The sequence below is a fragment of the Nerophis lumbriciformis genome, linkage group LG34 (genome assembly GCF_033978685.3).
Source record: "Nerophis lumbriciformis linkage group LG34, RoL_Nlum_v2.1, whole genome shotgun sequence".
NCBI lineage: Eukaryota > Metazoa > Chordata > Actinopteri > Syngnathiformes > Syngnathidae > Nerophis > Nerophis lumbriciformis.
In genome coordinates, this window is record NC_084581.2 from 7,131,678 (window position 1) to 7,155,923 (window position 24,246).

At 39.8% G+C, this 24,246-nt stretch overlaps 1 protein-coding gene across 4 annotated transcripts in view; it reads left to right on the forward strand.

Annotated features, from left to right (window-relative positions):
* LOC133576197 (MAM domain-containing glycosylphosphatidylinositol anchor protein 2-like) overlaps positions 1 to 24,246 on the forward strand; it is a 494,633-nt gene that overhangs the window by 301,851 nt on the left and 168,536 nt on the right. For 2 of the 4 annotated variants that reach the window (XM_061929249.1, XM_061929248.1), the window contains exon 9: positions 15,078 to 15,398. In XM_061929249.1, the coding sequence (XP_061785233.1) occupies positions 15,078 to 15,398 (321 nt within the window). The remainder of the gene's footprint in view (positions 1 to 15,077; positions 15,399 to 24,246) is intronic. The other 2 variants (XM_061929251.1, XM_061929250.2) reach the window with 1 other exon arrangement.

The window sequence follows — 24,246 nt, forward strand, 5'->3', positions numbered from 1 at the left end:
CCATGATATCTGTATATTCCTTATGATAGCAATCATTCTTGTTAAATTTCTGCCGTAAATTGTGTGCGCGCTGTTCAGCATTTTTAAAAATCTATTTGGCATGTTGATCGAATACTTCTCCAAAGGCAGACCGATGGTGTAGTAGCCATCAATCCGCTTTGTAGATTCCATGACCGTCTATAAATTGATGATTGTCTCTGGACATCTCCACTTCATCATGTCTCCCCCCCTCTGAGAAATCCATATGAGACTGCTGAAGACAAGTGTTCTCCAGGCTAGTCACTAAGATCCTGTTCGCCATGGTCTTAGTTGCTTTTCTCTGATTAATGTGACTGCAGCTTTCTTTTAGAGGTCCAATCACAGTCCAGCCGAGCTTGGTCTTTATGGCGCACCGCCCAATACCGACAATGTTGATGACCTCCTACGGCTCCAAGGCTCAGGAACATTTGCCCCCATAAGCAATTAAATTTCAGCTTGAGTTTGAGGTAGTTTTGTTTTTGTAAGATCCTTTTGTTGTGATATGTTTTCTTTTCCAACAGATATGTTTTCTTGTGTGGAAAATCGTTAAACTCGTTATTGTTTAGGCTGCTCACCTCCAGGTCAGACACCAAGTGAGTACTGACCATTTTTTTTTTCATCCATGGTTAGCAGCAATATGTCGGTCTGTCTTCCGGTCAACTTCAACTTGTTTATTATAGCCGCCTTATAAAATGTGGCCGATCTTCCTGCATCCAAAAAAAGGTTGAGTTTGCAACATTGTATTTCCTTTCTTGGCTTTCACTTGAAAGGGAACAATCAATAGTATGAAGTCGTTTTCTGCGGCCCCAGTAGCGCATGACGTTTATCATCACCACAGACAAATGCACATAACACTGTATGACCTTCACAGATTTCTGTTGCCTTCTCTGGATTAGCAACTGTGTTCTTTTTCTTTCTGTGCAGCAGTGTAGGATGTGTTAAAGAACATAACTGACAGATTTATTTGGCTAGGAAGAGTTTACTCGTGTGCTAAAGCAGCTAAAACAAAGTACTTTATTTTTTAAGGAACTCCAGTTTTTCCTTATGTGTGAGTCCACGACATGTTCACCACAAGCACATTTCCGCTAGTTCATCCTGATAATCCAAAAATAATTATGTTTTCACTTTGTTTACGTTAGCATAACAATTTACAAGGTCAATAAAGTTTGCTTTTCTTTCTTCCCCTCCATTTATCTGCTTTCATTTGTAATTCAAGTTATCATTACATACAGTACAGGCCAAACGTTTGGACACACCTTCTCATTCAATGGTTTTCTCTATTTTCATAACTATTTACATTGTAGATTGTCACTAAAGGCATCAAAACTATGAATGAACACATGTGAAGTTATGTACTTAACAAAAAATGGTGAAATAACTGAAAACAAGTTTTATATTCTCGTTTCTTCAAAATAGCCACCCTTTGCTCTGATTATTTTTTCGCACACTAATGGCATTCTCTTGATGAGCTTCAAGAGGTAGTCACCTGAAATGGTTTTCACTTCAAAGGTGTGCTTGAAGCTCATCGAGAGAATGCCAAGAGTGTGCAAAGCAGAAATCAGAGCAAAAGGTGGCTATTTTGAAGAAACTAGAATATAAAACATGTTTCTGTTATTTAATCTTTTTTGTTAGGTTAATAACTCCACATGTGTTCATTCATAGTTTTAATGCCTTCAGTGACAATCTACAATGTAAATAGTCATGAAAATAAAGAAAATGCTTTGAATGAGGAAAAGGAGTGTCCAAACTTTTGGCCTGTACTGTTTATAGCAGTGTTTTTCAACCTTTTTTGAGGCAAGGCACGTTTTTTCATGAAAAATTCCGGCGGCACACCACCAGCAAAAACGTTAAAAAATGAAACTCCACCAGGTCGTCGTGCCTTATTTTGAGGTTGTTGGTGTTTTCCTGTGTAGTGCTTTAGTTTTTGTCTTGTGCTGTTATTTTGGTGGCCCTTCCTGTTTTGTTGGCGTTTTCCTGTAGCAGTTTCATGGCTTCCTTTGAGCGCTATTCCCCGCACCTGCTTTGTGTTAGCAAGCAAGGCTATTTAAGTTGTTGCTATCCTTCTTTGTGTGGACATTGTTGATTGCCATGTCATGTACGGATGTACTTTGTGGACGCCGTAAGTTTTTGCTGTCATCCAGCATTCTGTTTCTGTTTACTTGGTAGCCAGTTCAGTTTTACTTGTGTTTTTGCATAGCCATTCCTATGCTTCATTGCCTTTTCCTTATGTTCATTTTTGGTTTAAGCATGATATACGTTTTTACCTGTATATTGTGATCACAACAAACCATCCTCGTTTCACCCGACACATTCCGACTTTTACAAAGCAATGAACTACCTGCTGCCACTTATTGACATAAAGAATTACATGGTTAATCTGCTGAGTTCTACAGCTCAGACACTAAGCAACGGCACATTATTTGCAGATTATAATTATTGATTTGAAAAAAATATTTTTGGGACCAATTAGGTGAAGTTGCATAATTTCCCACGGCACACCAGACAATATCTCACGGCACACTAGTGTGCCGCGGCACAGTGGTTGAAAAACACTGGTTTAAAGTATGTATTATTGCATTTGAAACAATTGTATTGTTGATAATAGAGATAATTATTGTTATTATTCATTATCAATAGTGCTATTTTTATTGGTATTTGTATTGCTCCATGTTCATTGTCATTACTGTGTTACTAAATATTTACTTCACTAACTTCTTCATTGCTATCACTTCCTTTCATATTTGTACATATTGTATTTGCTGATGCTGTTCTGTTGTTGTTGTTGTTTTGTGTCTCTGTCTTATCCTCCTTTCTAGTCCCCGTTTTTCTTTTTTCCTCTTTCTATCCTCTCCTGCTCCGGTCTGGCTGCGTCAAACATGAATATAAATCCATGTTTGTCAGATACAAATAATGCAAAAAGAGAAGTATCCCACACTTCTCTTTTGTAAGGTAAATCTGTACAGCAAATATGGGCATCTATATCAACAATATGATTTGCCTGAGTAGCTGGACAGGACAAAAAAAAAAGCATCATCTTTATTAGCCTTTCAAGAGCGTTAGCTTGTCGAGTTAAGTGACCCAGTTCAGCCTTTCTAGAACATCTGTACACCTTTTCTTTGACAGCCTTTTCAGTCATTTTAGGTTCTCATTTTTCCTAGCTCCTCGTACTCTTCTGTCATACCGACAGGTTTCAAGTGTTAAAAAAATGTTTGCTTCTTACCGTAGCTGCTGGGATGTTCAGTCCCAAAAAACACCGTTACCTTCGACGTCCCTCTTTAACATTGTCCTTTTATTGCAATATCTGTTCCATTCAGTCTTGTACCTATTACATTTTCCATCAAGCGAAGTAAAGGAGGAGTTTTTTTACGACTAAAATTTCTAAGGTTTTCTCAGCGAAAACCCTTCTAATGTTTTTTCTTAGTAAGAGGAGTCAGTGTCTGACATGTGTTCCAACAACTGAGTACGCCAGTTGCAGTGCTGTATATTTATTTAAACTAAAATATAACAATTTACCAAAGTCCTTATTTTCTTCTGTTGGGGCAAGCAGTCCTGCTCACAATAGTCCACATTCCATGTCAAATAAAAACTATCACATGCAACAATGCGGTCCACTTGTCATGCACCAAATACGACATACACATAATATACATAATACACGACATACACGGTCAGAAAAGTCGTGAGACTCCCCAATTGTGCCAAACTAGCCACATTTGTCCATACCTGGTCCACACTTTAGCAATCAGCCCACACACTCTTAAAGGGACAGTACCAATTAGAAAACAATGACATTTTTCAGCCAAGCATCTAAAATAAACAAATCAAATACTGAATAAATGATAGGGATAATACTTGTAATTGTAATTGTAATGACAATAATAATTACAATTATTCCAAACATACATTTTCCTGGATTAATTCAGTAATTGAAAACAATATATATAACCAAAAATGGCGACTAGAGGAAGTTCCACTAAAACAAGAGCACCAAGACCATGATACCAAACACAGGAAAATAAAGAACAACATCCAAACTGTCATGTGGGATCAGAATCAGAATCATATTTATAGTGGACTGCCTACTCAGTTGCCTAGTGGTTAGAGTGTCCGCCCTGAGATCGGTAGGTTGTGAGTTCAAACCCCAGCCGAGTCATACCAAAGACTATAAAAATGGGACCCATTACCTCCCTGCTTGGCACTCAGCATCAAGGGTTGGAATTGGGGGTTAAATCACCAAAAATGATTCCCGGGCGCGGCACCGCTGCTGCCTACTGCTCCCCTCACCTCCCAGGGGGTGAACAAGGGGATGGGTCAAATGCAGAGGACACATTTCACCACACCTCGTGTGTGTGTGACAATCATTGGTACTTTAACTTTACAAAATGTTTGAATTGTCCATGCCAACACGGCAAATTGCCTGATAAAAAAAGTGTTTAAAAGTAATGCTCCACTTTTCAAAATGTGCTAGCTCGATGTTAATTTACATTGGCTATGCCATATACATGCTACTGATTAGCATTAGCGATAATACATGGCAATTTCAGTACTTCCAAAGCTGGTATTGAAAACTACAACTAAGATGCACGTGAGCTGGTGTGTAATACATACACAACACAAGACTGGCACATACAACATAATGGCAACGACTACTTCCTGGCTACGACAACACACTTAGGACAAACTGAAATTAATTATTACTTGCAAATGATAGTAAGAAGTAGGGTTGTACGGTATACCGGTACTAGTAAAGTAATGAATCATAATCGATACTATACCGCCTCTAAAAAGTACCGGTTCTCTTTTCTTGCCGCCGTCACGTCGTGACATTGCTGGTTTTACGAGCAGAGGAGCATGTTCGGCAACGCACAGTTGCGGAGTACTTACAGCCAGACAGTGTGTAGACAGAAAAGGGAAAGTGGACGGATTTTGGCTTAAAATGTAACAATAAAGGTGAGGCTATAACACTGAAACGCTGCTCAGGAAGAGGTGCTTTAAGACATGGCTAGCAAGCTAGCGGCTAACGTCCATTCATATTCGCCAGTGTTTTAGCTACTTTTAAATCACTAATCCTGGTCTCCATGGCGACAAATAAAGTACGTTTCTTACAAGTATCTTCCCTGCAGGACGAGGAATAGCTAAACATGCTTCACTACACACCGTACAAGGATACAATAGCTCACCGGCATCCCTGCTAACAAGCTGGCGCTTCACAATGTAGACAAACGCCATGGGTGGATCTACACCTGACGTCCTCTGTAATGATACCAAGTACAAGAGAGTATCTAGTCAATACTACAATGATTACATCGATATTTTGTATAATCACAAAATCTTTTTTTGTTGTTTTTAAATTCATATTACGTTTATAAACTCAGGAAATATGTCCCTGGACACATGAGGACTTTGAATATGACCAATGTATGATCCTGTAATTACTTGGTATCGGATCGATACCCAAATTTGTGGTATCATCCAAAACTAATGTAAAGTATCAAACAAAAGAAGAACACGTGTTTATTACATTTTAACAGAAGCGCAGATGGAACACGTTAAAACAGAAATTAACCAGATTTTAACAGTAAATGAACAAGTAGATTAATAATAAATGTTGTACCTTTTTGTCCTTCATAATTTTGACAAAATAATAGAATGAGATATGACACAATATGTTTCTGCATACATCAACAGACTAATTAGAAGCCTTTGTTTGCTTACTTACTACTAAAAGACAAGTTGTCTCGTATGTTCACTATTTTATTTAAGGACAAAATTGTTCTTGGATTGCAAGAAACATATGTTTAATGTACCGTAAGATATTTTGTTAAAATAAAGCCAATAATGCCATTTTTTGTGGTCCCCTTTATTTAGAAAAGTATCAGCATACAATGTATTACCTGTACCAAAATATTGGTATCGGGACAACCTAGTTAGAAGTGTAAGAAAACAAGATGTAACAACTGGATAGAACAGTTATCATTATTAGCACTGTTAACTGTTAAATAATACATACAATATGTTATTGTTAAACAAAGTAACATTTATTAACAAATGAACACATACAAAAGTACCAATAATTGATACTGTGTTGTACCGATATCAATTTCCAGGCACTACACGTTATTACAAGGCTTTATTACCTGTACTTTGCCTTTATACAGGTGCATAGTCTCCCCAACGTGTCCTTGGTCTTTCCCGTGGCCTCCTGCCAGCCGGACGTGCCCTAAACACCTCCCCAGGGAGACATCTGGGGGCGGGGGGCATCCTGGTTGGATACCGGAACAACCTCATTTGGTTCCTCTTGATGTGGAGGTGTAGCGGCTTTACACTGAGATCCTCCTGAATGACACAGCTTCTCACCCTATCTCCAAGGTAGAGCCCCGCCACCAGACAGATGAAACTCATTTTGGCCATTTGTACCCGTGATCTTGTCCTTTTGGTCAAAACTCAAAGCTCATGACCATATGTGAGAATAGGAACATAGATCTATCCATCCATCCATTTTCTACCGCTTGTCCCTCTTGTTGGCCGACTGGTAAATTAAAAGCTATGCTTTTTGGCTCAACTCTTTCTTTACCACAAGGGATCGATGGTCCGCATCACTGCAGATGCCGCACCGATCTCACGATCCACTCTTCCCTCACTCGTGAACAAGACTCTGAGGTACTTGAACTCCTCCGCTTGGGGCAAGATCTCTCCCCAACCCGGATATGGAACTCCATCCTCGTCCCGGCAAGAACCAAGGACTTGGATACATATATATATATATATATATATATATATATATATATATATATATATATATATATATATACATATAGTGGGTTCCCTCCGGGTACTCCGGCTTCCTCCCACCTCCAAAAACATGCACCTGTGGATAGATTGATTGGCAACACTAAATTGGCCCTAGTGTGTGATTGTGAGTGTGAATGTTGTCTGTCTATCTGTGTTGGCCCTGTGATGAGGGGGCGACTTGTCCAGGGTGTACTCCGCCTTCCGCCCGAATGCAGCTGAGATAGGCTCCAGCGGCCCCCGTGACCCTCTCGAGATGAAGTAGTCTTGTGATTTTTTCCCATACATACATATATTGCGCTCTACCATGGTATCGAGCACTATTTTTTGGACAATCTAATTAAGACATATATATACATATATATATATATATATATATATATATATAAATATATATATATATATATATATATTTTTTTTTTTTTTTTTTAATATATGACCCTGTGGGTCGTGGGAGCTTACTACATTGAGTGTTCTGAATAATTACGCAAATCAGCGAGGAACCATGGTATTTTATTTAGAAACTGCAATAGAGTAGAGCCACACAATTTGAAGCGTAAAGCATACTTGGCAACCTCGAGACCTCCGATTCCGGGAGGGGGGCGTGGTTGGGGGCGTGGCTAAGAGGGGAGGAGTATATTTATTCTAGCAATAAATATATATTTATTTTATTGTCTATGTATATATATATATATATATATATATATATAAAAGAAATACTTGAATTTCAGTGTTCATTTATTTACACATATACTTGTTGAGTTAAGGGTTGAATTGTCCATCCTTGTTCTATTCTCTGTCACTATTTTTCTAACCATGCTGAACACCCTCTCTGATGATGCATTGCTGTGTGGCACGCACAAAAGTGCTTTCATCTAATGCACTAGATGGCAGTATTGTCCTGTTTAAGAGTGTCACAACATTGCTGTTTACGGCAGACGAACTGCTTTACGGTAGACGGAAACGTGACTTCTGTTGTGTGTTGTTGCCGCGCTGGGAGGACGTTAATGAAACTGCCTAACAATAAACCCACATAAGGAACCAAGAACTCGCCCTCGATCATTCTACAGTTATAACGTGATTGGGCAGGCACACCGTTTATATTGTGGGAAAGCGGACTCAGGTCCGCATGGACCGGAGTCCACCTGAATTTTGGGAGATTTTCGGGAGATAATTTCTTCCGGAAGGTTTTCGGGAGAGGCGCTGGATTTCGGGAGTCTCCCGGAAGATCCGGGAGGGTTGGCAAGTATGGCGTAAAGTGGCAAAAAACAACTCCACCCTGATATTTGCTTCATTGTGGAACAGTCGAAGATGACTCACCAAACTACTTCACCTTGTATTTTTCTACATGAGCATTTACTTATGAGAATACTTTCTTTGAACTTAATAGTTTTCCACTTTCCTTCCACTTTCTAAGAACTTTATAAGCTTCCTTTGTTGTTTTGAATCATTTGGTGAACAAAGAAGTTTTTTTTCCCAACATCAGCAGGAGCATGTTTGCTGTTCATCACCTTCCAAAAAGTCAACAATATTGTTAATTACTTGATAGTTGCTGCAAGAAAAAAAAGCTGCAAGTCATTCTTAACCTGCTTGCTTCTCCTGAGCGTTTTTGTGCATCCTTCCTTTGTTGTCTTCAAGTGTTGATGGAGCAGACTATCCACCAGCTGACCACCGCCACCAGGCAGCCGGACAAACTTGCGACTATCTGCTGGGGACACAGCAAAGCTGCGGAGTGTTTGGGGTTTTTAGACTGGACGGCAAGCAGGCAGGAAAGTGAAAACGAGTGAAAATAGTCTCCAAAAATTGCTCACTTAAAATCATTTCAGGTCCTTGTTGCCTTGGTAACTACTCATATAAAGCATTATTTCCCCTTTGTCTAAATGTCAACAGTATTCGTCATTCCGTGCCATCGCTTCAGGCACGCCACTCAAAGAGGTCCAGATTAAAATGAACACAGCGTTAGTTGTTCTTTTTTTTGTATTGCAGTTTGTTATCTGTGTGTAGTCAGCTTCATAATGGAGCTCCAACTGGTCGAAGCAGATGCATGCTCACTTTGGAAATGTAACTTCACGGGAAAGCGCAAAATGTAGGGATAGGGCTAAAAAGTTGAATTGAATACACTGCAAAGACAATATATTTAATGTTTGAACTGGTAAACTTTATATTTTGCAAATATTATCTCATTTGGAATTTGATGCCTGCAACATGTTTCAAAAAAATCTGGCACAAGTTGCAAAAAAGACAGAGAAAGCTTCCATGAAATGCTTAGTTATTTACAAACAAGGATGGGGTGAGGGTCACCATTTTGTGAACAAATGTGTGAGCAAATTGTCCAACAGTTTAAGAACACCATTTCTCAATGAGCTATTGCAAGGAATTTAGGGATTTCACCATCTACGGTCTGTAATTTCATCAAAAAATTCAGATAATCTGGAGAAATCACTGCACGTGAGTGACAAAGCCGAAAACCAACATTGAATGACGGTGACCTTCGATCCCTCAGGCGGTACTGCATCAAAAAGCGACATCAGTGTGTAAAGGATATCACCAAACGGGCTAATGAACACTTCAGAAAACCACTTTCAGTAACTACAGTTTGTCGCTACATCTATAAATGCAAGTTAAAACTCTACTATGCAAAGCGAAAGCCATGTATCAACAACACCCAGAAACGCTGCTGGCTTTGCTGGGCCCGAGCTCATCTAAGATGGACTGATACAAAGTGGAAAAGTATTCTGTGGTCTGACGAGTCCACATTTCAAATTGTTTTTGGAAACTGTGGACGTTGTGTCCTCCGGACCAAAGAGGAAAAGAACCATCTGGATTGTTATAGGTGCAAAGTTCAAAAGCCAGCATCTGTGATGGTATGGGGGTGTATTAGTGCCCAAGGCATGGGTAACTTAGACATCTGTGAAGGCACCATTAATGCTTAAAGGTACATACAGGTTTTGGAGCAACATATGTTGCCATCTAAGCAACGTTATCATGGACGCCCCTGCTTATTTCAGCAAGACAATGCCAAGCCACGTGTTACAACAGCGTGGCTTTGTAGTAAACAAGTGCGGGTACTAGACTAGCCTGCCTGTAGTCCAGACCTGTCTCCCATTGAAAATGTGTGGCGCATTATGAAGCCTAAAATACCACAACGGAGACCCCCGGACTGTTGAACAACTTAAACTGTACATCAAGCAAGAATGGGAAAAGCTGAAAAGCTTCAAAAATTGGTCTCCTCAGTTCCCAAACGTTTATTGAGTGTTTTTAAAAGGAAAGGCCATGTAACACAGTGGTAAAAATGCCCCTGTGCCAACTTTTTTTGCAATGTGTTGCTGCCAGTAAATTCTAAGTTAATGATTCTTTGCAAAAACAATGATTAAGTTTCTCAGTTCGAGCATTAAATATCTTGTCTTTGCAGTCTATTCAATTGAATATTAGTTGAAAAGTATTTGCAAATCATTGTATTCTGTTTTTATTTACGATTTACACAACGTGCCAACTTTACTGGTTTTGGGTTTTCTGTATTTTTTTGCATTTTAATTTTGTGAACTGAATTTTTTTTAAATTATATTGTGCTAAAAAAAATTGATAGCAAAATGTGTGTTTAGAAATTCAGTGTTTAAAACCGCAGTGTATAACATTTCAGTGTAAAAAATTTAGTGTACACAAATTCACTGTAAAAAATATCATTGTAAAAAAAAAATCAGCTTATAAAAATTCAGTGCTGAAAAAATCAGTGTCGAAACATTCGCTGCTTCAAAAAGCAAGACTCACTTCCGGTAAATTGAGATTGAAGCAATCAATCCTGTCTCAGAACCAGCCAATGAAGTGTCAAGTTTGACGAGTTTGAAGTCATGTGACACGGGTTACATAAAAAGCATAAAAAGGCAGTTTACTTGACATAATACAACAAAATTAACATTTCAGTGCGGCCGGCAACAAACACGGCTAAACATAAACACCAAGAGTAAAAAAATACTCGATACAATATCACTGTTCTACAGAACTTTGTTGGAGAAATCTGCCTCCTTCTGACTCGCTGCTCCGCAAACAAGCCCCGCCCACTCTGCCCCACTCGTGCCCGGTCGGCATGAAACAGTGCTTCCCTTATGTCTCTCAAAAGTGCAGATTGTAACCATTGGAATCATTTCTATAGTTTGAAAACATCCAGCCGGCCGCATTGAAATGTTAATTACGTTGTATTGTGCCCAGGTAGCCCAATGAACTGCCTTGTTTATGCTATTTTCAATCAATCGATCAATCAAAGTTCATTTATATAGCCCTAAAACACAAGTGTCTCAAAGGGCTGCACAAGCCACAACAACATCCTCGGCTCAGATCCCACATCAGGGCAAGAAAAAAACTCAACCCAATGGGATTACAATGAGAAATCTTGGAGGGGACCGCAGATGTGGGGACTCCCCTGTGCGACCCGTGCAATGGACGTCGAGTGGATCTAGATCAGGGGTCACCAACGCGGTGCACGTGGGCACCAGGTAGCCCGTAAGGACCAGATGAGTAGCCAGTTGGCCTGTTCTAAAAATAGCTCAAATAGCAGCACTTACCAGTGAGCTGCCTCTATTTTTTAAATTGTATTCATTTATTAGCAAGCTGGTCTCGCTTTGCTCGACATTTTTAATTCTAAGAGAGACAAAACTCAAATAGAATTTGAAAATTCAAAAAAATATTTTAAAGACTTGGTCTTCACTAACTGACAAAGAAACAGATAACAGATTTGGTGTCCAGTTTAAAGTGTGACATGATTTATTTAAAAATTTGAGAGTTGACTTTTGTATTTTACATGAGTTATTATTTGTACAAACATGGTACAAAGTAATTCATGATTTGTTAAAAATTGTTAGTGGCTAGCTAGTTAAAATGGGGTATTGTGATTTCACAAGACTGTCTTAGAAGCGATCATTTGAAAATGTACAATTTGAAAAATGTGCACTTAAGAAAATATAATAATAAAGTGTTGCATATTGATATTTGTCTGTTTCTATATATATTTATTGTGAGAAATCATTAAGATGATCAGTGTTTCCACAAAGATAAATATCATTAATTATTAATAATAACATATAGTTAAAGGTAAATTGAGCAAATTGGCTATTTCTGGCAATTTATTTAAGTGTGTATCAAACTGGTAGCCCCTGCGATGAGGTGGCGACTTGTCCAGGGTGTACCCCGCCTCCCGCCCGATTGTGGCTGAGATAGGCTCCAGCGCCCCCTGCGACCCCAAAGGGAATAAGCGGTAGAAAATGGATGGATGGATGGAAACTGGTAGCCCTTCGCATTAATCAGTACCCGAGAAGTAGCTCTTGGTTTCAAAAAGGTTGGTGACCCCTGATCTAGATCATAGTGTGAGAGTTCAGTCCAGTTTTGCAAGATCCATGTCACGTGACTTCAAACTTGACACCTCAATGGCTGGTTCTGAGACAGGATTGATTACTTAAGTCTTAATTATGCCGGAGTTGAGTCTTGTTTTTTGAAGCAGCAAATTTTTCGACACAGATTTTTTTACATTTAATTTTTGTACACTAATTTTTTTTCCACTGCATTTTTTACGCTGAATTTTTGTGAACTTAATTTATTTACACTGACTTTTACAATACTAAACTTTTAAACACATACATTAAGCTAACACATTGTTTTCAATTAAATTGTCAACAAATTTCAGTTCACAAAGTTAAAATGCAAAATATTCAGTTACATAAATTCAGTGTCCAAAAAAAAGCTTTCATAATAAAGACACAAATGAACCTCCATACACCACTGGGCAACTAATGTTAGGTTTTTTAATTGCAGAGTTTGAAGTCTGTTGCTGGAGAAGCTCCAGTTGGTCCAAGTAGATGCATGCTAGCTCGTTAAGGACTCATCACAGATAAAAATCGCCTCCACAGATAAAAAAAAAAACTGGACACTTGTTTCAGTAACCCCCCTCTGACGATTGCCGCTGATTTCATCACGACAAACTCCAACCCGGCTTGACTCCCATCCAGGCGAGCCGCATTGTCTGGGCAGGATGGCAGCCATCCCAAAGTGACCGGGGGGAGGGCGCGTTGCACGGTTTCATCGCCACAGCGGAGATTTTCGCTCCTTGACTGGCTGGCTTGCTGTAAACTATTTTTGGTAGTCGCAATGCAAAATAGGCTGCTGATGGTTTAAAGTGAAAGCACACACGTACACACACTAGTACACTCACACAAACACGTTCATCCACTGCGCTCCTGCAGGAGCCAATGCTATTTGCCAGGCTTGCTAATTAAACAAATTAATTTGGCTAGCCTCTGTGATGAGGAGGCAGACTACACAATGCAACCTGCTCCCTTTCTTTACGCACACACATATTTAAACTTCATCACCATGGTCACATGATCACGTGTGGCAGTTAAACGATGGCGTGATTGGATGCTGCAGATGAGAATGATTGTGTTTGTCTTGGTGTGATGATGTCACATGATTACTTCCCTTCATTGTTGTCATAAAGTTTGGGAATAAGTGCAGTAATGCACACAATGAATTGAATGGTGCAGTCTGCTGAGATGCAATGCATTGTGGGTACCGCTGAGTGTGTCCACTGACATTATTGAACGTCTCCCATAAGCAGCGACACTATTGTCGGTTGTTTTGTACCATGTTAAAGTATGGTTAGGGTAGTTTTGGGGCCATGTTGGAAAGACACAATTAGTCAAATATATGAAGGAACAAGTTGTATTCCTGAGAGAAAGATGCATAATAGTATGCATATGGTACACTTACAACACAATAGCATCGTCACAATGTTAGTTCGGTAATATAGGCACAATTGTGTATAGTTTTGCAAGTCTTCATGCATCAGCAAGCATTCTGTCCCAAAGCGCACATTTTCCAACTATGCTTAAGAATGGTATAAGTGTCACCTTGCATGCGATAATTGAAGTTGGGGTTTATTGTTAATATGTCTACAGTACATGGCGTGACTGTGCCTAAGCTTGCCTTTTCCAACCATACAAGGCCAGGTAAATGTGCCATGGTTAAGCTGGTGCGGAGTGCTCTGTACGTGTCACTTACATGAGCAAATATAAATGGTAAATGGGTTATACTTGTATAGCGCTTTTCTACCTTCAAGGTACTCTTTGACACTATTTCCACATTCACCCATTCACACACTGATGGCGGCAGCTGCCATGCAAGGTGCTAACCACGACCCATCAGGAGCAAGAGTTAAATGTATTGCCCAAGGACACAACGGACGTGGTTAGGATGGTGGAAGCCGGGATTGAACCTGGAACCACCTGGAGCCACGCCGTTCCCCAAATATGCCATGGCTAGTTGACTACTCTAGGAAAGTCTGGCGTGCTTGAGAATGCTAGTGTGTCACCTTGCGATTATGGAATTTGGGGTCTAATATTATTATGTTAAGTGTACATTGCATTCCTGTGCATGGACAAAGGTAACCTGACTCTCGCCAGATCCTTGTAGTTCACTGAGCTCCACACAAGGATCTGGGATCGAGGGCAATGCAAACTCCTTCCAGATAGCAAAAAATAATGAACCAATCAGGATCGCTGGGCGGGATTTCATAGATGTGACATAGCGCCAAAGCCAGGGAAAGCCAGGGACGAGTGATGTGCTTAAGCAAAAAGCATCCACGCTAGAAAACAAACCAAGCATGGTTTGTTTTGAGCGAGGTATGAATTGTCCTGTATTGGTGCAACTTGCATGAGCATGTGTGCCAAGCCCAAGCCCACCTATCCAATCATGCTGAGGCCAGAGAAGTGTGAGCATACACGCTCATCCAACAAACCCAGCATGGTATGGTTCAAACACGGGTGTAGGTACCACTGGCATGAACAAGCATACCGTGCCTAGGCCTGTCTTTTCCAATGATGCCAAAGCCAGGGGAGAGTATCGCACCCAAGCTCAGAGACCTGAGGTGTTTGCTGTGTTTGCTGTGTTTATAGTGGTTTCATCGCAATTACTTTGCTGTTCCTCGTAGTTGATGCTAAGCTATGTTTTGATTTTTGCACACACTGTGAGAAAGTAGATTTGTTTCCATGTAGTCTAACTGATTACTAACAAGACTAACACACTTTAAAAGGAAGCTTTGGTTATGCTAGTATTGTTTTTGGTGTTTGTTCTTGAAAAAGGTGTTTTTGTTTTGCTTGTTTCATCCTCAACCGGCTGCGATGCGTTTGGGTAAATGTCGATCTCATGCAAACCTGACATCCGCCATCCCCCATTCGACCGCTACCCTTGACCCCGCCTGCTGACTTTCTAGAGCCCCATATCAGTCCCTCCTCTGTTTTTCTCTTTCTTAGTTCCCCCCAACTTGACAGTCCCCAGGGGCAAGTCCCCCTTGGTGGCCCGTGAGGGCGACACCGTGGAGCTGGAGTGCCTTGTTTCAGGGAAGCCCAAGCCCATCATCCTGTGGTCACGGGCCGACAAGGAGGCACCCATGCCGGACGGGAGCGTGCAGACGGAGACGTACGATGGCGTGCTGCGGATCGTCAACGTGTCGCGGGAGATGACTGGCTCGTACCGCTGCCAGACCAGCCAGTACAACGGATTCAATGTCAAGCCCCGGGAGGCGGAGGTGGAGCTCATCGTACAATGTGAGTGCAACTCTGATGTCATTACATGAGGCTATTCCAGTCCACTGATTTTTCAATTCCTTTCACACCCATACAATTTTCTCCTGATGGCTCCGCCTTCTAGGCTAAAGCAACACTTCTCTATTTTCTTTCATGCCACCTCAGGGAAGAGGAATTTTGTTCACGCCCCCCCTTAATTATTATGCTATTGCAAACCTGTAAATAGGGGTGTTCAGATTCCATATTAATACAGGAGATCTGTCCGATATTAGCAAAAAACACAGATATCAGATGATATCAGCTTGCATGTAGCATCTCTGATATATGCTCCGATACGCACATTTACAGAAGGTAAACATGGTGGGCTCTGGGCTACAAGGAGCCTGGCAGCTCCACAACAGCTAAGCACACACCAGCACACAAGCTAGACATACATAATAAATGTCCTTAAATGAACAATATAGCAGTCTAAATCAACTCATTTGCCAGTATAAGCAAGTATCAAATAATTACAATTGCATTTTGCTTAAAGGGGAACATTATCACCAGACCTATGTAAGCGTCAATATATACCTTGATGTTGCAGAAAAAAGACCATATATTTTTTTTAACCGATTTCCGAACTCTAAATGAGTGAATTTTGGCGAATTAAACGCCTTTCTATTATTCGCTCTCGGAGCGATGACGTCACAACGTGACGTCTCATCGGGAAGCAATCCGCCATTTTCTCAAACACATTACAAACACCGAGTCAAATCAGCTCTGTTATTTTCCGTTTTTTTGACTGTTTTCCGTACCTTGGAGACATCATGCCTCGTCGGTGTGTTGTCGGAGGGTGTAACAACACAAACAGGGACGGATTCAAGTTGCACCAGTGGCCCAAAGATGCGAAAGTGGCAAGAAATTGGACGTTTGTTCCGCACACTTTACCGAAGAAAGCTATGCTACGACAGAGATGGCAAGAATGTGTGGATATCCTGCGACACTCAAAGCAGATGCATTTCCAACTGGACTGGACAGATCAGCTTTCAGGAAAAGAGAGCGGATGAGGGTATGTCTACAGAATATATTAATTGATGAAAACTGGGCTGTCTGCACTCTCAAAGTGCATGTTGTTGCCAAATGTATTTCATATGCTGTAAACCTAGTTCATAGTTGTTAGTTTCCTTTAATGCCAAACAAACACATACCAATCGTTGGTTAGAAGGCGATCGCCAAATTCGTCCTTGCTCTCTCCCGTGTCGCTGGCTGTCGTGTTGTTTTCGTCGGTTTTGCTTGCATACGGTTTAAACCGATATGGCTCAATAGCTTCAGTTTCTTCTTCAATTTCGTTTTCGCTACCTGCCTCCACACTACAACCATCCGTTTCAATACATGCCTATTCTGCTGAATCGCTTAAGCCGCTGAAATCCGAGTCTGAATCCGAGCTAATGTCCTATAACTTGCTGTTCTATCCGCCATGTTTGTTTGTATTGGCATCACTGTGTGACGTCACAGGAAAATGGACGCGTGTATATAACGATGGTTAAAATCAGGCACTTTGAAGCTTTTTTTAGGGATATTGCGTGATGGGTAAAATTTTGAAAAAAACTTCTAAAAATAAAATAAGCCACTGGGAACTGATTTTTAATGGTTTTAACCCTTCTGAAATTGTGATAATGTTCCCCTTTAAACATACAACGTCTCCAAGGCAGTAACGTATTACAAAATATCCAGTAACAAAGGTGTCCGTAACATTCGACTTACTGCATCATGAGCTTAGCTTCATGAATGATTGTGGCCACAAACAAAGGATGCAACAACAACCGATTTGGACCGAACCTATTCAGTGGACAGTCCTCAGCTTCACCCTATTTAGAGAGATAGGTAGTACTTAATTGGTTCCTTCAGGAGAGTTACCTCAGGAAAATTTAAATTCCAGCAGCAGTGTACAGAATTGAGATTACATTTAAAAAGTAAAAAGGAAATAATGGGGGTATACATGGAAATAAAATAGAAAATATGACAATAATAATACAAATAAAAAGCAACAATAACAATAAAAATATAACAGTAGAAATAAGAATATAACAAGAGAAACTAGGCAGTAGTGACCATGTTATGAAAATGTATTGCACTGTTTTTTTGTTGCAGTTTATTTCAGTATTATCATTGTTTTGCATCCCCTGTCATCCTAGTAACACCCCCCCATTTCCCCCAGAGAGGAGTTGTACAGTCTGATGGCGTGTGGGACAAAGGAATTTTTTAGTCTTTTAGTCCTGCACTTGGAATGAAGCAGTTTAGCTCTGAACAGGCTCCGCTAGCTTTCCTTCTTAGATGTACTGCCCTGCCCCCCCAGTAAACGTACCACAGACAAAATGTGCATATCATAAATGGTGGTATACTAAAGCAAATTAGCACCAAAACATTGCCATTAAGAGCTGTGGCTGTAGATAACCACCCGTTGATGTTTTTTCTTTTTCTTTTCAAATCAGCTAATTGTGTGAATGTCATGCATGTTGCACTTGACGTACTGTTGTTTACAATCTACTCATTGGAAAATTAATGCTGACACAGCGCAATGGTCCTTCCCGCTGTTACAACATTGGTTGTGTTGTCGCAACAGCCTTTTTCAACCACGACCATGTGGTCAAAGACAGCTACATTTTCCTTTAGACTTTCTCATGCACTCTAAATAATTGTTAAAGTTTGCCCTGACTGTATTTAGAGTGCAGTACTTTTGGATGATTTGTCATAGCAAAGTGAAGCGCTCAGTTTTGAAAGCGACCTTAGCACATCTCCTCCCAGGAGCGCTGCTCTCTGCTCCGTCTTTCCTTGATAGGCGCCACCCTATGATTTCCTCACCGCCAATTAGCATGTGGCTAATGTATTCTCCAACCAGAATGAATTTGCTATTCATTTATGGAGATTTGAATGGAATATTTCCGATGATGAATTTAGAGCATCACTCATTTGGAAGCAGTGTAAAAAGACAAGAGTGATGGAGGTGACAGAGAGGAAAATGAAAGCGAGCCGTGCATGCGTTTGGCATCGCCTCATGGTAGTAGTAGTCAACAACTCTTGTATACATTTAGCACGCCGCCTTTTTTGCTGCATGTCACTACTCAAGTGCTAAGAAGTGTACTGCTATTAAAGCACCAGTAAGAAACAAGTGGCTTTAATTTACTGTAGGGCCCCTCCAACTGTTGTAATTGACTTGTAATAAAGTGACTGTGGTAACAATACAAACAACTTTATTTTATTATTTTTTTTTTTTTAAATAACACGTTAACTCATGTGATTAATCACAAAACATATTGCCTTATCAGAAACACGCTTGTATTAATCACGCAATTTATTTTGACCGTACAAGCTCTTTTACCTTACCTTAACTTTTATATGGTCAAGAACCAGATCAATGCATACAATATTACCAAATGTGCGTGAGGAGACTCCGACTGGTGTGCTTGCTAGAACTTTAGCTAAAATTGTTACCAAGTTTTAGTCAAATAAATGACATGCATGCAAGTAAAATGTAAACAACTTTCCCGCATGACATTCTGACAATAAGATTGTGTTTGTGTACAAATATTGGGGTCTTTTCTAAAGCAAATTGTATTTATGCAAGCGAGTAATCACCTGTGATTAATCATGATTAATCCAAATTTTAAAATATGATTAATCTGATTTAAACAATAATAATTTGAAAGCTCTCTTTTGACAATTATATATGACCAGGTACTTTTTTTTAGTGCTGGTACACGGCTAGAAATGACAACAATAAACATGAATGCTAACATTAGCTTATCCTCTTGCTATAGCTTACTGTGTTTCCTACAGAGCGGAAATCTATTAATGGCGATAGGGGCGTGGCCGAGGTGCTATCAAGACAATGTCATCATATTATTTGCATAGTTATTTTATTTGTAGTATTTTGTAGAAAAGCTACAAGGGCCTGGGGGTGGATGGGATCGGCCTGGAGTTCCTTAAGGCTCTGGATGATGTGGGGCTGTCTTGGTTGACAAGACTCTGCAACATTGCGTGGACATCAGAGTCATGTGTGGACTCTGGATTGTATCTATTCAGGTGTACTGGAGGAGAGGCTACGCTGTATAGTCGAACTTCGGATTCAGTGGGAGCAGTGTGGTTTTCGTCCTGGTCGTGGAACTGTGGACCAGCTCTCTACTCTCGGCAGGGTCCTTGAGGGTGCATGGGAGTCTGCCCAACCAGTCTATGTGTGTTTTGTGGACTTGGAGAAGGCATTTGATCGTGTCCCTCGGGAAGTCCTGTGGGGAGTGCTCAGAGAGTATGGGGTATCGGACTGTCTGGTTGTGGCGGTCCGCTTCCTGTATGATCAGTGTCAGAGCTTGGTCCGCATTTCCGGCAGAAAGTCGGACCCTTTTTCAGTGAGGGTTGGACTCTGCCAGGGCTGCCCTTTGTCACCAATTCTGTTCTTAACTTTTATGGACAGAATTTTTAGGCACAGTCAGGTATCCGGTTTGATGACTGCAGGATTAGGTCTCTGCTTTTTGCAGATGATGTAGTCCTGATGGCTTCATCTGGCCAGGATCTTCAGCTTGCACTGGATCGGTTTGCAGCCGAGTGTGAAGCGACTGGGATGAGAATCAGCACCTCCAAGTCCGTGTGCATGGTTCTCGCCCGAAAAAGGGTGGAGTGCCATCTCCGGGTTGGGGAAGAGCTCTTGCCCCAAGAAGGGGAGTTCAAGTACCTCAGAGTTGTGTTTATAAGTGAGGGAAGAGTGGATCGTAAGATCGACAGGCGGATTGGTGCAGCGTCTTCAGTAATGCGGACGCTGTATCGATCCGTTGTGGTAAAGAAGGAGCTGAGCCGTAAGGAAAAGCTCTCAATTTAGAGGTCGATCTACTTTTCTATCCTCACCTATGGTCATGAGCTTTGGGTTATGACCGAAAGGACAAGATCACGGGTACAAGCGGCCGAAATGAGTTTCCTCCGCCGGGTGGCGGTGCTCTCCCTTAGAGATAGGGTGAGAAGCTCTGCCATCCGGGAGAAGCTCAAAGTAAAGCCGCTGCTCCTCCACATGGAGAGGAGCCAGATGAGGTGGTTTGGACATCTAACCAGGATGCCAACCAGACGCCTCCTTGGGGAGGTGTTTAAGGCACGTCTAACCAGTAGGTGGACACGGGGAAGACTATGTGTCCCGGCTGTCCTGGAAACGCCTCGGGATGGACGAAGTAGCTGGGGAGTGGGAAGTCTGTGCTTCTCTGCTTAGGCTGCTGCCCCCGCGACCCGACCTCGGATCAGCGGAAGACAATGGATGGATGGCATATCTAGCTACAGGCGTACCTAGTTACTATTATGCTGTGGAAAAGTGGCAGCTAAAATAGCTCCTTCAGATGCCACAGATTGCACAACACAAGTACAAACAGTCCACACTACTATAAACAAGTACACTAACTTTATTGCTACTTATCTCAAGGTAGGTACTAATAGGTACTTTTTTAGTACTAATACACACGGCAACCGCAGATACGCTATTCTCCGTATTTAAAACCAGCGTAACATCCAAATCTTATTTTGGACTCAAATGAAAGTAATGTTAACTTAGCTATCCAAATTCCAGGCACCTTAAAGAGCAGACAGTTCTATGTTTAACAGCAAACGCTCGAAGCTCATCCAGGATTTTAATACGCAATAATTCAACGAAACGCTGCTTCTTTGGAGAAAAACAACATGATGGAAGTTTCATTGTATTTTTTGCTATGGTGCTCATGTTCCAGCTAGCGCGTTCCCATCAGTGCTGGGCTAAGAGAATTAATTAGATTTTGACGAGCTTTGAAGAAGACTGTGTGGATGTGTTTTTTGGGGGGTTTTTTCCCGCTGAATTGATTATGATTGCACAGTTGTGGCGGCGCATATTAAAGGTCAGCTGCTTTGCTTCGCTGACAACACAAAGAGTAAACAAAGATTTACACTGTTAAGACAGTATTTTGCCAGCAGCACTGAAAAGATGAATTTCTAATCAAAAGTGTAGAAATGACTTCCCCCTCCTTGAAGCCCATCTTGTAAATGTAAGCAGCACATTAAAATATCTGCAGTTAGTGCCATAACGGAGCATGGTTATTTGGGGAGCAGTAGGAACTGAGTGAAATTACAGCATGTGGGACATTTATCTCAGGGCGCCACCGTAATTAGAGCGAAGAAAACGACTAAATAACAACTCGAGCTCACAGGCTTTTTCACACACTGTTCTTTTCCCTTCAACGCCTCACAAATGTGACAGAAATCTGATTTATATGAAGTATTATTTTGTTTAAACATAGTAACTGGCTGCCAAATGAACGCCAAAGCAGCAGGTGGCACAGGAGCTCCTAAACCTGAGACCTTATCAGCCAATAATAAGTGGGAAGAAAGTCATTTTCAGAAAAGGCTAAATACTAAATGACACATGGGCTAACACACACGGTGAATCAAGGCAAATTGCACCAATAGTAATGCAGATCTACTTAAATCATTATCATTAAATATAACATTACCATCCATCCATCCATTTTCTACCGTTTGTCCCTTTGGAAAAAAGTTAGATACAACTATTTTTTTTAGATTTTGTATTTATTTTTATTATTTCATATAAATGCTGACATTTTGTTTTAAAATTGTTAAAGCAGAAGTAAATGGACTTGAACGAATGAATCAAATACATCTAATAAATAAACATAAAAAAGAAAATGTAATACGTATATCCGAACTCTTCTTAAAAATCTACCTCCTGTATGAAGTCATTGTCTGATTAAATTGTTTCATGAATTTGAATCTAATAAAAATAAACATTATTTTCTTTTCAGATAAAAATGAAGAAACAAATGCCAACAACATTTTAGCTATATTCATTGGAAGTATTCTTCATCATTTATATGTTGTATTTGATTACATTTAATTTACCCCGGTATTGAGCACTGTATAACCGATAAACCACAGAAACCTCGTCTCTCTCTCTCTTTCTCTCTCTCTCTCTCTCTCTCTCTCTCTCTCTCTCTCTCTCTCTCTCTATATATATATATATATATATATATATATATATATATATATATATATATATATATATATATATATATATATATATATATTAAATAACATAAAGATACAATTATGAAAATGATAAAAACTAAGGTAAGTAACCGTTTTTAACTTAATTTTTTAAATTTCATTAATGTATTTCCAATTTCTGCGTTTATTGCAATGCTGTTAATTTTGGGGGGAAAACAACTTTAAATATGTATTTTTTTGATGACTGTCTTTATAAATCAAGAATTATGCATTTTTTTAAAACACAAAATATAAACATGAATGCCTGTGTAATTATTATACCGGTATATATTATTTAATTCATAATGTTTTAAAGTTGCATGATATGGTCTTTTACTGTGGTCATGAATACTATGAACCTCTGGTTAGAGGATCACTCATTATTTTACACCCGCTCTTCATTACAAACCCACCTCGAGTATTAAAGGGGAACTGCACTGTTTTGGTCATTTTTCCTATCTTTTTACAATCATTATGAGAGACAAAAACACACGTACATATACACTTTGCAAGTATATATGATGTAGTAACAGACGCATTCGTAACAATATGTAATGTGTTCAATATTTACCCTATTTTGGTCATTTTATGCATAACGGGAAATTATTTCCTTAGCGCTTTCATTTCCGTTTCCATAGCAACGTACTTCCGACATCCGGCAACAAATGTGTATTTCGGTATCCGTACAACAAAAAAAACATGAAATGTGGGCTAATACTTTACAGATACTGTAATATGATTGTTCATGTTTTTCAGTCAGTACAAATCGGTGACCGACTCATAAGCAATTCTTGTGCTGACGCAAAAGCTATCTTACGGCTAATTCCATGTTATGTAATCGTGTTATGTGAAAAAAAGAAAGAAACAAATTTAAAAAAGGAATGAACTTGAAATATGTTTTTATATAAATAAATAAATGTTTTTTTTCTAATCATAAAATATGAACACAAACGCTTGCGTAAATATAATATGTTTGCATTTTTCCCAAAACATTCATATTGTTTTTTAATCATCATCCCACATTACAGATTTTAAATGTGGTTTTTTACCTTTGTTTCCACCATTTTTTCCTGTGTTGAGACTCCTTTTTAGTTATTTCTAGTTACTGTTTGCCTTCACATTTCACCTTCCTCTGGACGCAGCATAGATGTCCCTATGCTTGCTGTATCTGTTTTGCCTTTTTCTGCACTTCCTTGTTGCGCTAGGTTTGTTATTGAATACTTTTGACTTAGACTTAGACTTCCTTTATTGTCATTCAAATTTGAACTTTACAGTACAGATAAGACCTAAATTGTGTTGCATTAGCTTGTTATAGTGCAGGATAAAAGAGCAATAAGGTGCATATATAAATAAAGTTAATGTAAAGATAAATATATCGCACTTTTGCATATGCATCCACGTTTACAGATGTGAAGTGTGAAGTGAAGTGAATTATATTTATATAGCGCTTTTCTCTAGTGACTCAAAGCGCTTTACATAGTGAAACCCAATATCTCAGTTACATTTAAACCAGTGTGGGTGGCACTGGGAGCACGTGGGTAAAGTGTCTTGCCCAAGGACACAACGGCAGCGAGTAGGATGGCGGAAGCGGGGATCGAACCCGGAACCCTCAAGTTGCTGGCACGGCCACTCTACCAACCGAGCTATACAGATGTACAGTATGTTATATTGTCTTTATATTCCAGTGATTTAAAACGGATTAACTTGCTGGAATATATATATATATATATATATATATATATATATATATATATATATATATATATATATATATATATATATATATATATATATATATTATACCTGCACTTCGCCTGCCGTCCCT